Here is a 13,670-nt window from a genome sequence, read left to right as displayed (position 1 = left end):
GTATTTAAATAAGTAGTTATTGATTTACCACTCCAATACATTTTCATATGGAAAGATTAGCAAGAAAATGAGCTCTTGATTACTTGTCATGATTACACCGTAACCCACTCAATCTAAGCAGTAACCACAGTCAATCAGTTGACCGCAGCCCTCATAACGTCACGATTTCCACGGGAAATCTTATCGGCGATCGGTTAACTATGGTGCTAGGTTCAACGCTCCTGCTCTTGACTTTCAATTACTGACTAATAGTGTCCTACGGCGTGACTAAGCCGTGATTGGAAAACTGCTGGCTATTTAATTACACACGAATAAGTATGATATCTAATACAGTCTTATTGCACATGTCAAAATAAGATAAGTAATGATTTGATTGATTTATCTATCTGAGAATAGATACCGAGTTGCCCGTATGCTTTATTTATTCTAATACTATTGCAGTTACCTACTATCACATCACATTAACTTAATTGAGCCTGCTTTTTGAATAAGTTTTCCGTTTCAGTAAACCTCTGTAAGCAAAATAAAGATTCTTGACAAAGGTTATGGGTATTCAGGCAACAAAATTCGTACATTCCAGATGTCACGATTTAGAGGCCTTTCCTGCTCGAGCTCTATTTGATGGTTAAGACAAGTAAAATAGACAGAACGAGTAAAACAACGGTAGGTACCTAGGCACTTAGGCAGTACCTATTCGTAGTTCTAGTTATTAAAAGTGAAAATGCTAACTAGTCGACTGGAGACGATCCAAAACGGAACCCTTCAAATGCGAAAAGCGCAGAGAAAACACAACCGCGAACACACAGCCTCTCGCAAAGCTATCAAACCGGACTCACCGTTCGCCCCTCCAAGCCGCCGGCGCACGAAGCCGCGCGGGCGCTCACTGCGCACCGCGCCAGCGCTCAAAGATGGCCGTCGCGTTCCATTTTCAATTTCGTTTTTCTTCGCGATTTCTTTGCGGGCGAGTTCCTTTCGGTTCTTGAATTTGGAGTTGCCCCGTCGAGTGTACTTGTTTGTGGTGGTCTCGTTGTCGATGGATTCGGTGACGGAGTCGGTGTCCGTGGTGTCTGGAGGAGCTGTGGCTTTTGTGCGCCGGAGGAACGGCTGCCGGGATTTCGCGGTCTGTGGAGGAAAAATAATGGTGAGTTTCGTTAATTTTTGCATCAGAAATTGGTAGACTTCAAAAAGTTTGTCGACGAATTGAAAAAAATAAGATAGATAGAGACTCTACATTAACACGCTTTAATAAAAGATACAACTTAAGAAGAAAACAATTGATTAAAGATAGAGACAGGCAACAGGCGGTTAAGGCAGGGAGTAAAATCAATTGTGGGACCGGAAAATTTTCATAGAAAATTTTAAGGCATGAGTTAACAAGTCAAACTTTTTGGATTCAAAACAAAAAATCTTCAGGGTTACAATCAACTAAAATATAATGACAGTGTGGGCTGTTATTATTTAACAAGGAAGTTAAAAATGTAAATAAGTGGAATCGATCGCGTGCTGAGAGTAACCCTGGTGCTTTTTGTGTTGTTTTTTGTTAAATATTTAATTTTAGATTAGTTTGCATGTACAGTTTCGTTGTAATTTACACCTTTTTTAGGAATTTTTTATTAACTTAATTTTATTATACTTAGACAATATCTGAAAGGATCAAGGTTTGTAGGATTTACAATTAAGTCGTCCCAATTTTCAATAGAATTACTTCTTAGTATTATACTAACGAACTTAAACTCCCGGACTTTTAATAGTTTTCACTGTAGTATTAATTATACATTTTTGATTTCTTATCTCTCTACTTAACTTATCTAAATTTACTGTAGTTACATTAAGAGCAAATACATTAATACATACATATAATAAATAAATGCGGTCACCCAATGGCCGTTAGGAATGTTATGTATAAAGTTAATTGCTATATAATTCATCTATTACCGTTACAAATGGGTGTGTTATCTTAACAACGTTCCTTAACTCAATATCCTATTATTATATGTATAAGTTTGATAACATAGAATCAAACACATACTTAGCGTAAATGTCCCAGTGCAGGACATAGTTCTTATAGTTGATTACAATCCTAATTCCAAGCAGTAAAGATGGCAAACGGACTATCAAGTGTAATGGAATGGAACTAGGCTGACGAACACAGCATTTAAATGCCTTAGGTGTGTACACATTCGTTAATATCTGCGGGTAAACGTTCAGCATATCGGCAAATGTATTTTAAATAATATTTTTTCTAATTATATTTCGTTTTTTATAGCATTTGAAAAAGATTACGCGATCTTGGCGTGTCTTATAATTGAAAAACGCTTTTTAAAAATCAGTAACTATTAGTTATGAAAGTAAAATAATGTAAATAATCGTATATGATTCATAATTGTTACATATTTGCCGTGACTTATTTTTCAAAAGTGTTTAAATAAAAAGACACGTCAAGATTGTTTACCTTTTTTCCAATGTTAAATAAAATATAACTCTACTGTAGTGTGTGTGTACTACCGAAATTTAAATTTATAGGTAGTTCAAATATTATAGGTAGAACATTGCTTCAAGTCATAGTTGACGAGGTAGATTTAATGATAGTGACAGTAGCCGTCGGGTAGAAACTGCGATTTGCGGTGAAGCCTGTGGTTAAAATTACGGTATAATGTTACTGTTTACAGTATATAAGTATAGTTATTTGATGAATTATCAATTTAAATGAACTCTCGACCTATTTAACTACTAAACACATTTAAATACTTCGTGCAATAATACAAATAGGTATTGCTTGTTCTTGTGCTTTTAGTTAGAGAAGTAAAAAGTTGATTAATTTTAGACCAATATAATATGTCTGTGCTTATGTTTATGCATTCTTATGAATATGCAAGAATTCATAACTATCAGTTGTGAGGGAATATGTATAGTCGTGAAAGTATAAACACGATTGTCATTAGGTAGGTACCTATTTTACCTCCCTATGCAACTTTGAAACAAGTCTAGTCTAATCTATTCTATATGTAATTTTATATAGTTCAAAGTTTATTAAACCAATACATGTATAATAATATATGTAACGTATATATTAACTACCCGCAAAGTTACTGTACTTATCTGTATGGCTGAATTAATTATTCTATATATCTAGGTAGGTAGAGGTGCCTAATTCAAGTTACGATAATCTTTTGAGCTACGTTAATCACCATTACCTACGCTGTTTTTTCGACTATCCTATAGTTATTTAAGTAGATTTTACTAAACGAAGGACAAGCAATATTATTTGCTCGGCCTTGCCTTTACAAATCAGTAGTTGTTATTAGATAAGGAAGTGATCTGTTGTGTTGCGTCATCAACTTATATTAACATAAAGCTATAATTTATAATGTATAAACATTAGCCATTCATGTCTAGGTTTTATATAAAATGTATTTCTGTTGCCGCTATAAAAAAATACTTAATACAAAATAAAATAAATATTTAAGTGGGGCTCCCTTACAACAAACGTGATTTTACGGATTTGCGTAATAGTACGAAACCCTTCATGCGTGAGTCCGACTCGCACTTGGCCGGTTTTTTTAATGTTAGTATGACTCACAACAGTTTTAATTCAACTGTTACGAGTATGCTTTAAATTCGATTACTGCCTAGTAAACCGATTAAAATACTTGTTCCGGTTGTCATACCTTAATTAACTTTGAAGTTTGCCCTTGAATCATCGACCAAGTATGTTGTATAAGTATAATTGATTATTATTTAAAAGTTACCGACATTGCGTAACGGCTGTGGTTTATGTAATCTGTTTCGGATGTGGGTAAATTGGAGAAAGTTCCATCCGTTAATTAATTATACATATCGATATCGTCATATCACACTTCCTATTTTTATGTAAACTACGTATGTTAAAGGTACCATAATGTAGACTTTATACGTTGTGTCTTAGCTTGTTACATGTACGAAGGCAATCTGTCTTTAATTTTTTATCTTTTATCTTTAACAAAGTGTCTTTTAGCGCTCCGTACAATGTTCACGGAAATCACGGAACACTTTAAACTTTATGAGATAAGTAGAAATTATAAAAACGGAACAAAATGAACAAAATAGTTGTTTTGGCTTTGTAGCATTATTACATCATCTCAAGATCACTATGGTATTAACCTGTTAGCAAATATGTTTATTACGTTCTCCAAACTTACAAATGAACGATGTAATTTAAGATAAGTGTGTTGTGAATGAGATTGCATCTCGTGGTTACGGCCGGTTGGCGCGTAAGTACGCGTGACGGATAGGTGTCTATGGGGAGGAGGAGGGGGCTCAGTTTTGTGTATAATATATATGATAGGCGGTTAAGCTTTTAAAGGTTTATTACCTTAAGCTTCTAAAGGTTTATTACCTTAAGCTTTTAAAGGTACCTTAGGTACTAGTTATGTACTAGTAGTAATGATTATCTTTACTTTTTAAATATTTTAAAGAGAGGAACTACTCGTATAATTGGGTCAAATAGTTATGACCATATACCTATGCCAAAGACTTCCAGATTTAATTAAAGAGATTGTGGTGTAAGTTTCTATGCAAGCGTAGGTACCAGTCAAATGGCGTACATTTCTCTACCTACTCAAAAACGTCAGTAAAACCTAATTTATTGTAACTAGCAAATCGTTTTACTCTACTCTACTCTACTCTACTTATTATGTATGTTTTTACATCAGTGGATAACGTAGTCTTAACTTTTTAAACGACAGGAAACTTTTTTATATAAACTTGTAGGATATGTGTTCACGCATACCTAAAAACGTGCGCAAGAAATGCCATGTCCTTACACAGCTTGTAACTTAAACACTTGTGAGAATAATGTCGACATGGCTGTAATTACTGACGCGAATTGTAAGAAAAAATAATCTTAAGATTTGTTTTCCTTTATCAAATAAATTATACTAAGAGTTTTCTACTGATACTTATGACCTGCTTCGGCTACGCACGGGTAAACCATTACAAATTATATTTAGACCTAAACCTTCTACAAGAATCACTCTATTGATACTTGAATACCGTATGAAAATCCGTCCAGTAGTTTTTTAGTTTAACGCGAACACAAAGACATACAAACAGACAGACGCGGTCGGGACTTTGTTTTATAACGTGTCGTGATATTAGATAAAGATCTTTCTCTAGAATTGATAAAGTAAGTATTTACCTACAGGCTTGAAAGAACCTAGATTTATGTAGCTGCGCTGTGGGATACGAATAAGACCTTAAAATACTCATACAAGGTTGCATCACCATCAGCTCTATCACTCGCATACTTAATGCGGGATGCGAGGCTAGAGCATACATTATATTCCTAAAAAGGAGTTCATTACTGAACAGAACACCTACATCCTATGCTACGCCAATCGTGGCTTCCATTCAGTAGTCTCTGTGAATGGTTGCGAGATTGAAGCAATTATTGTGGTTAATTACTTATTACTTATTAATAGATTTTACCCAGGTAATTTTGCTGGACTATAACGTAAAATTAATATACTTAATTCAAATATGATTTCGTTTTTTCATAAACGTTTTCGGTTTCGCAGGGTTGACAGACGGTATCTTTATTTCGTAAAACCAGATTGCAGACACCTCTGAAACAATTATTTGTTATTTATTTATTCTCCTTTGCTTGAAAAAAATCGTCGGAATTATATTTTTGAAATTTATCGAGATAACTAGTAGTTGTAAAGTTATAGACGTTATAGTTTTTAGGTCTTAAAAAGTTACGATTTAATAGAGCATTTGTAAAAAAAAATCTTCGAAATTAAATGTTGTATGAATAGTTGTTTAGTAGGTAAATGAAGAGGCACCATACAAAAATAAAATAGTTAAGAAGCTATGTTTACTTACAAGATGTTATTTGATAGGTATTCGATGTTGAGGGCCTCAAGCTCGTGATGAGAATATAAATATCCAATTAATATAGAATCGTGCAAAGGTCGTGGTACTATCGGAATAATAATAGTAAACGGCGATCGTAAGGTTGTATCGAATACCTAAATAACTATTCGAACCGGACTTGAGCATCAGTTTATGTCATTTCAATTGTTTTTGAGGATAAATTCCTTTCTTTCACGGAATACACAATAATATATTATATGTGTTATATGCGCAGTTATTTATCTGGGTTATACCTAAGCTTCCAAGAAAATGGAAATATGTAGAGTTTAACAGAAATAAAGGTTGTGTCCGATCGAAATGACTAAGCTATAGTTAATACCTGTTATAACAGGTATTACGTGTTGTTATTGATAGTGTACCTGTTATAGTTTACATGAAATTCGAGGAATAGACAGAGTGATATGTGCAAAATTTTACATCTTATATTAATCAAGATGATTATCTGCCAATGCCAGTACTCGTAGAGCACTAATAATGCTACGTACCTACTATTTTCTTTCCAAACTATTGTTTTATGCTATCTGCCTATAAAGATAAAAGATAGTTTATTTTCCAAGGCATATTACAATGCGCTTATGAACGTCAAATAAAGCAACGCCTCTAACGCGGCTCTAACCCGTATAGGGTTAGAGCCGGCGCCTCTGACCCGATAATAACTTCGTGGAATTTTATGACTATACAAAATCATTATTTCTTTCTTTGTTTAATGCAGATGTGTACTCCCTTGTTCTTATTCAGCCATCTGAAATGGGCAGCCAAAATAATTAATTCCAAGTCGTGAGGCTCAACATATATCACATATGTCCATCTGCCTATAATTATTTACGTTAGCTGACAGGTTTTAACCGAACTACCTTGACCGTGGGCGAAGTATGCGAGCCTACGTCCTTGTGTTGAAATAACTCGAAGAACACCGGAGTTATTCGCTCGTTTGCGTTGTTGAGCGATTATTGAGGAGTGGCTCAGGTAATGTTTAACTTGCTTAAGCATTCTTGACTTGCTTAAGTTAAGAGGCTTGCGCTTAAAGATCCCTTAAGGCCTACTTGCGAAATACATTTTTTGAATTATGAAATTTGTAAAGATGCTTGATATTTTTGTTGGATATTTTGTTTTCCGTCGCTGATGCTGGGTAGTGGGTATTCTATTTTTATGATTCCGGGGTTTATTATTAATACTGTATTATTAAAACAAAATGCATTATAGCATTTATAGCATAATTCTAGGAATCTTTTATTTAGAATCAATTTACGTCAGCAAAAAGAATCATAAGCTTTTTAGTTTTTTTTTAATCGCCATTTTATGCGAGTTGTAAAATCAGATTAAACAAAATTAGCAAGCAGTTCGTCTCGTATCTTGACATACAATCCTCAATCGTGCTTAGAATCTTGTACCTAAATAAGAAGGTTGCCACGAGGTAAGCGAGCTACTTGTAATTTGTATGATTACAAGCATGCTGATGTGTCGATGTCACGGTCCGTATAATTGCCGCAGCTTTAGCCCTAATCCTAATTCACGAAGGCTTTTTCTTACATATTTATAAGGCAGATAGTTATTTTACCAAGTAGATACTTGGTTTGGTGATTTCTAAAATAAATATTGTATGGATAGTATTGTAAATTTACGCGGTACCTTAACTACTTAAGGTACCGCGTAAATTTTCATCTATTTAACCTGTCCTGTTAGCAAATGCAAGTTCCCTACTTTAATGGTCTATAGTTGGTTTTTTTTAGCATTAGAAAGAAGGTAAGCGATCTTGACATGTCTTTTAATTGAATAACGCTTTTTAAAAATCAGTAACTATTACTTATGAAAGCAGAAGAATATAAATGATCGTATTAGATTCATAATTGTTACATATTTGCTGTGACTTATTTTTAAAACGTGTCTTTCAGTTAAAAGACACATCAAGATTGTTTACCTTTTTTCTAATACTAAAAAGACGAACTATAAGGATGATGTTTTTGTGTTCGTCTCGAATAGAGGGAAATTTGGATCATAGACTTTCTTATTACTATTTCTCAGTAGGTAAATGCGGTTCTTCTCTCAATGCAAGAGTAGGTAGATATATGGATATGTGCGGTTAATGCCTACTTTTTAATACTAAACCATAATAGGTTTCAATGTCACGTGTCAATTCTTCTTTTGGTCATTATTGCATTATGTATTCAAATAAAAGTATAGTGTAGGTACTAGGTACTTGTCGCGTGTTCTCAACGTGTTGTCACGCTCGGTGTCGACATGGTGGGATCCAGCCTTGGCTCCGATTGTAGGAAATTAGCATGTATCTGTATATTAATAGGATTGATTATTCTATAATCGACTGCCAAGGTGTATAGAGAATCTTGGATGTTGACAGTCTATGAGGTAAAGTCGGTAAACAGAGCAGGGTCTAGGAATAATCAGATTGAAATGAGAATGGCTGAGATAAACTATGTGAATTGGAATAATGTTGGATATTCAATGTAAACTTGATGATGTTGTTAGGTAAATGGTAGTGTAAAACTAACTTTTTATAACATTTTGAAAGCTTTCGCTGTAGTTAAGATATTTCCAATTGAATACGTGTTAGTGTGGTAATTTCTGTTGTGAATCTAATGGTTAATATAAAAAATAACATACCTACATATTAAACGTTACAGACAGTCCTAAAATGATCAGATTGCAGTAGGTAACTAATACATAATATACTAATAAGTAATAAGTATCACTCTCCATATTCGCTAAACATGTAAATTTAATAAATAAAGTTATAGATAGGTTTTAGGTTTAACAGTTTTATAACATGTCTTATTACTGAAATAACGCAGGTTACATGATTACTCCGTGTTTTATGATCGTTGACAGCAGTAAAGAGCTAACAATGATAGACCGGAGACATACCGACAGACCGTCAATATCTATCAATTATATGAGTGCTGCCAAGTCTATTGTCTATCAATCAGTTTACTAACCACGTCTAGCTTGCTTATTGTTTGTGTGGATTGGAATTTATTCATGATATTTGAATTCATTTATTCTCTAAAACGTTATTACTCAACAAAAAATTTAACATAAAAACGTTAGACATCGAAAGCACCATCTACTCTTTATCATGGTATGGTATCTGAAGTTTCGTACAATGCAATTATGAATTGTATATCTATGGATGATCAGCGATACAATACAGTATCAGAATATCTATATTCTGATACTGTATTGTGTTCAGAGCAAGCTTTTAGTAATTTTACACTGCGTAATACAAGGTAAATTAACAAAAACACGCTAATATTGTTCAGTCGCAATTTAGTAAACGAAATCACTAGGTTAATCGCTGCCGCCAAAGTGTAGTTACAAGCATAACAGCGTGCAAGTCGGTACGCAGGCGCGGTCTGTCATTACGTGAACTACTTGTTTGGTTTGATCTTGAATGGAATTTGCATGTTACGCAAGAGTTGACTCATTTCCTAATAAGCTTTCTACATAATGACATTAATTTTTATCTTCCTCATTTGGCTTCACACCGCTGTTACGAAATAAACAAAAAAACAATCGTGTTTTGTTTGCATGCTGGCCGGTTTTAAATCGATGTTTGGTCTAATAGTCTAATGGAAATCGCGTGGATAATTAGCTTCCATATTTTAAATAGCCTTTGAAATTATAATTATGAAGCTATTTATATGTATAGGTAATTCGTTTTTTACCAAACCTTAATAAATAATACAGTTTCCGCCGTCACCTCACGAATACATGTTACAATTTTAATAATTTTGACTTTGAAGAAGACGAAATAAAATGAATGAAAATGTATCCTTGGTAGTTCCTGTAACTACATAACTTACATTTTTAACACATTTTCTTTAAATGGTTTTCTAAAATTTCGAATTTACTTAGCATTGTCGAATGCGTAGCAAAAATGACTAATATTCTCGAATCACCTATAAATGAAACCCCAAAAAATGGCCCTCTGTACCAATGGGGCTACCATATAGGACGAAAGCAAGAACAACAACAACCTAAATGTAAAAACTAAATATGCTTGGCGTAGTATTTATCCGTCACGTATCACTTGCCTAATCGTATTGTCGCGGTTGCGCAAGGAAAAGTCAAATGTAGGTGCCGCAGTACCTACCAATGATCGCAGCATCCGTGCGGAGAAAACCGCTTTCACCCGCTATCCTTGTCTAACTTTAGCCAATACAACAGCTCTTTTTATTTTAAAACTGTAGTTTAAGCAAATATTGTACAATGTAATTTTATTCTGACAGGAATTTATGTTTTTGAGAATTCTTTGCCAATATTTGTGATTTCTTTTCTTTGTAATTCGTCGCTTATCGGTAAAATTTCATCGCGTCGGATGTAATCGGTAAAATATTTTCTACACATAACTATATCGAGAAACGAGTCTTATTTTCCCGCTACGAGCAGAGTAACTAATTACAATTCTCAATGAATATCAAGTTATACCTAGTTATTCTCTATGTAGCTACCTACTTATTTATTCTCATCGTAATGGGATTACAGGTTAACTATAGGTAGGTACATTAAAACGATACGACAGATATACGATTATGAACTTGTTAAGGAGAATTATATTTTCATTTTATATTAAGAAACAGATACAAAATATATAAATCATAGATCTAGCCCTAAATTAGCCTGTGGCATTGTTCCCAGGACGCCGGCCGCGTTCCCCCTCTGCACAGTGAGGCTGAGTTTTTGAGCAAGAAAAGGGGCAGCTCGTAGGTCGCCAGACACCCAGACTAGTTTGGTAGAAATTTCTTTTACTAGTTTTTTGGTGTCTGACGACCAGGGACCGAGAGTTTCAATTGCAAGTGCCGCAAATACATAATTCGGTTTCAAGAATGCGTATTTGCGACACTTGGTAATTTGGGCGTCGTCTGCTGCCGTCCCCGGCCTCCTGGCAGAGCCCAGGACGTGGGATGGGGCCAGCGTATCAACACATGTTACATCCCACGCCAGGGGCCGTCCCAGGAACCAGGGTACGAGCGAGCAGCCGTCGGGCCTTTTGCCATCCGCCGCAGATAAACCGACTGGCTCCAGGGTTGCTGGTATGGAGGCGGTACCGAGTGCTCTGCGGATTATGTCGTTTAGAGCCGTGTGTCTATAAAATCGGCCGGCGCTTGATTGGCAGTGGAGTCCGTGGTGCCCATAAGCGTCAACATGGTTTCCACAGCGGGAGCAAGCGTGTGGCTCGCAGGCTTTCAAACCTAGCCTGAGGCATACGGCTACGCGCAGTGACGCCGGGTCTAAAAGGGAACCAATGTTCCGCGAAGGCAGGGCGCGTAGCCAATGCCCTGACTCGGGTTCCGATACTGCCAGCAGTCTAGCACGGTCGCGGGGATTCGAGTTATTGTCCAAAAGGGATTTGTGGGTTGTTTTTATTTTTATCAGGTCCCAGGCTGCTTGGCTGGCTTTTTCGGTAGGTGGGCTCTCGCCGGGATTTTCAGCACTCCAAGTTGACTCTGCATCTGCCAAGCTCGCCACTACCACACCCGTGGGATTGGTGACATTAAGAATGCCACGGATGAGATGAGCGACGCTGTGGACAGACGAGAGAAAAGCGGGGAGAGCCAGATCGCCGGTAGAGCGGATACCCAGGCCACCATAATTAATAGGCAAAGTAGCCTGGGACCAGCTTTGAGGGCTGAAAGAGACATTTAGAATTTTACAAACCGAATTTTTTAATATATTGTCAATGGATGACGTGAGATTCGAGAATTTCCAAACGGGGCTGCAACGTAAAACGTATAAGAATTTTGGAGAAAATAAACACAGTCGTAAGATGTAAATAGCCATATGGGCGTTAATTTTGTATAATAAATCTGAACAGTTGTGAAAGTTATCTAATTTTGAATTTATTGCTAAAGGGATGGCGTCTTCGAAAATAGGGGCACCGAGTAATACGAGGGAATCTCGTGTAACAAAGGTGAAATTGGGGGCGACAGAGTTGAGACTAAGAATTTGAATTGGAATTTATTTATTGTCTCATAAACCACACCACAGCCACAGGTAAAAATATAAAACATGCTTTTACGAAAACAAAAATCGTGGTAGACTGCATAAAATAACATGTCTAAAATGTATTTTATGGTAATAAAATTTAAATAATAACATGTTTATGCAACTTTTGGAGTGTATGTTGGTCCACATCAGACTCTGTAATCACCAAGAATTAATCAATGCCCATATGATATCGATCAAACGCTACGTGCGTGATAAATATTTTGAACTAGATTTTATTACTTAATCTTACGGAATCCACTGGATCTAGATTGACTAGTCGCTTTCAACAAGTAGGTTAAAACTGATAAATGGATAATTGATCACTATCAGGTAAACTCAAGTTTTTGGCGTTTTTCTCTTCGGATTTATGTAATTATACTTTTTTTCATAGTATTTAAAGCCATTTTGTGCACTAATGATTGTTTTTACGCTATATTTGGCAGTTGAAAAGCATGTTAATGCTCTCGCATATTATTGCGACGTACTTGTTAACTGTCCAGCCCTTATATGCGAAATTTTACACTTGTTTATGTAAGTATCTAAGTAAAAAGCCGATTATATTTCGCATGAATATTTAACACCAATATCGAATACATAAATGGTTATCGCTGAACAACAAATGTAAACAGTATAAGGATCTATCAGATCTTTTTATCCAAAATCTCCAATAAGGATTCAGTACGTTGCGTAACGCGATTGAATGTTTTTTTCTGGCGAAAAGTGGCACATAATTTTCCTAACTGACTAAAACGACCTAACAAACAAAGCATAATCGACAGTATTATCTCACTATAGGCATACCGTGGGTGCGCCCACCGCTGACTCATTCGTGCGTGCAAAAGCTCGTCATGGCGTTACACAGGACCTTTTACGGCGGCCATACGTATGGATATATTGGATATAGAATAATAAATATTTTCAGGATGTTTAGCTAGACTAACGTGTCATAATAACACTATAACGCTGCTGAAAAGGTTTCCACTCAGCTTATGTCAATGCACCCTTTCGATACCTTGACGCTGGTTTTGGCTGGCTGTCGAAGCCAATTTTATCAAACTGAGCTTATAATAGATATAATATTTAAAATCTGAGATCAAATATTCACATTAGACACCATAGTTTAAAATACTGCCTCTGTTTCACTGCTATAATTAGGTAATAAGTAGGTAGACAAATTTATATGAGTCGTGTAACCGGTTTTGATCAAATGATTGTTACCATTCCAAACTTTGTCTTGTTTATTTGACATCGTTATTAGGTGTTCCTTGGCAATAAAATGAATCTTAAAATTGGTTTTATAATTGTTTCAGATGCATATACTAGTAGCAGTACAGACGGAGATCCAGTTTTGTGAAGACAAGGGGGGTTGAAGATGCGATGACAATTTTGGATGAAACTATGACTGTCACTGGATTCAACTCATTCAACATTGCTGATGGAGATACTCAAGGTTAAGTCATTATAAAGGATTGAAGAATTAAAATGAAAATATGAGAATCAATCAGAATAAGGCATGAACCGCCAGAAACAGTTTTTAAAGTTGTAAAATAAAATTAGCGTGCTTGTGTCTTTACTTGAATTACCCCCGAACTACCCTTAATTTTAATAACTAGTCACTAGATTATCTTAGGCAAGTAATCGTGTAGCTTGATTGAAATGCATTCTTAAATAATTTTCTTACTTAACTCTTTTCATTTTAAGTTAAGTAATATCCTGAGGTATCCTATAGTTCATAATATTACTACACAGTATAA

The 13,670-nt window shown here is 35.4% G+C and overlaps 1 protein-coding gene and 1 long non-coding RNA gene across 2 annotated transcripts in view; one reads left to right on the top strand and one right to left on the bottom strand.

Annotated features, from left to right (window-relative positions):
* Positions 1-13,670, bottom strand: part of LOC134796302 (mucin-2) — a 162,127-nt gene that overhangs the window by 17,092 nt on the left and 131,365 nt on the right. Inside the window, exon 20 of the mRNA XM_063768387.1 lies at positions 837-1,122. Coding sequence (XP_063624457.1) covers positions 837-1,122 — 286 coding nt within the window. The remainder of the gene's footprint in view (positions 1-836; positions 1,123-13,670) is intronic.
* On the top strand, positions 1,003-13,596 carry LOC134796309 (uncharacterized). The gene is made up of 2 exons (XR_010144916.1): positions 1,003-1,141; positions 13,227-13,596. It is a non-coding gene; the product is annotated as an uncharacterized LOC134796309 (long non-coding RNA).

This window comes from Cydia splendana, chromosome 13, assembly GCF_910591565.1.
Source record: "Cydia splendana chromosome 13, ilCydSple1.2, whole genome shotgun sequence".
Taxonomy (NCBI): Eukaryota; Metazoa; Arthropoda; class Insecta; order Lepidoptera; family Tortricidae; genus Cydia; species Cydia splendana.
This window is presented reverse-complemented; position numbering and strand designations above follow the sequence as displayed.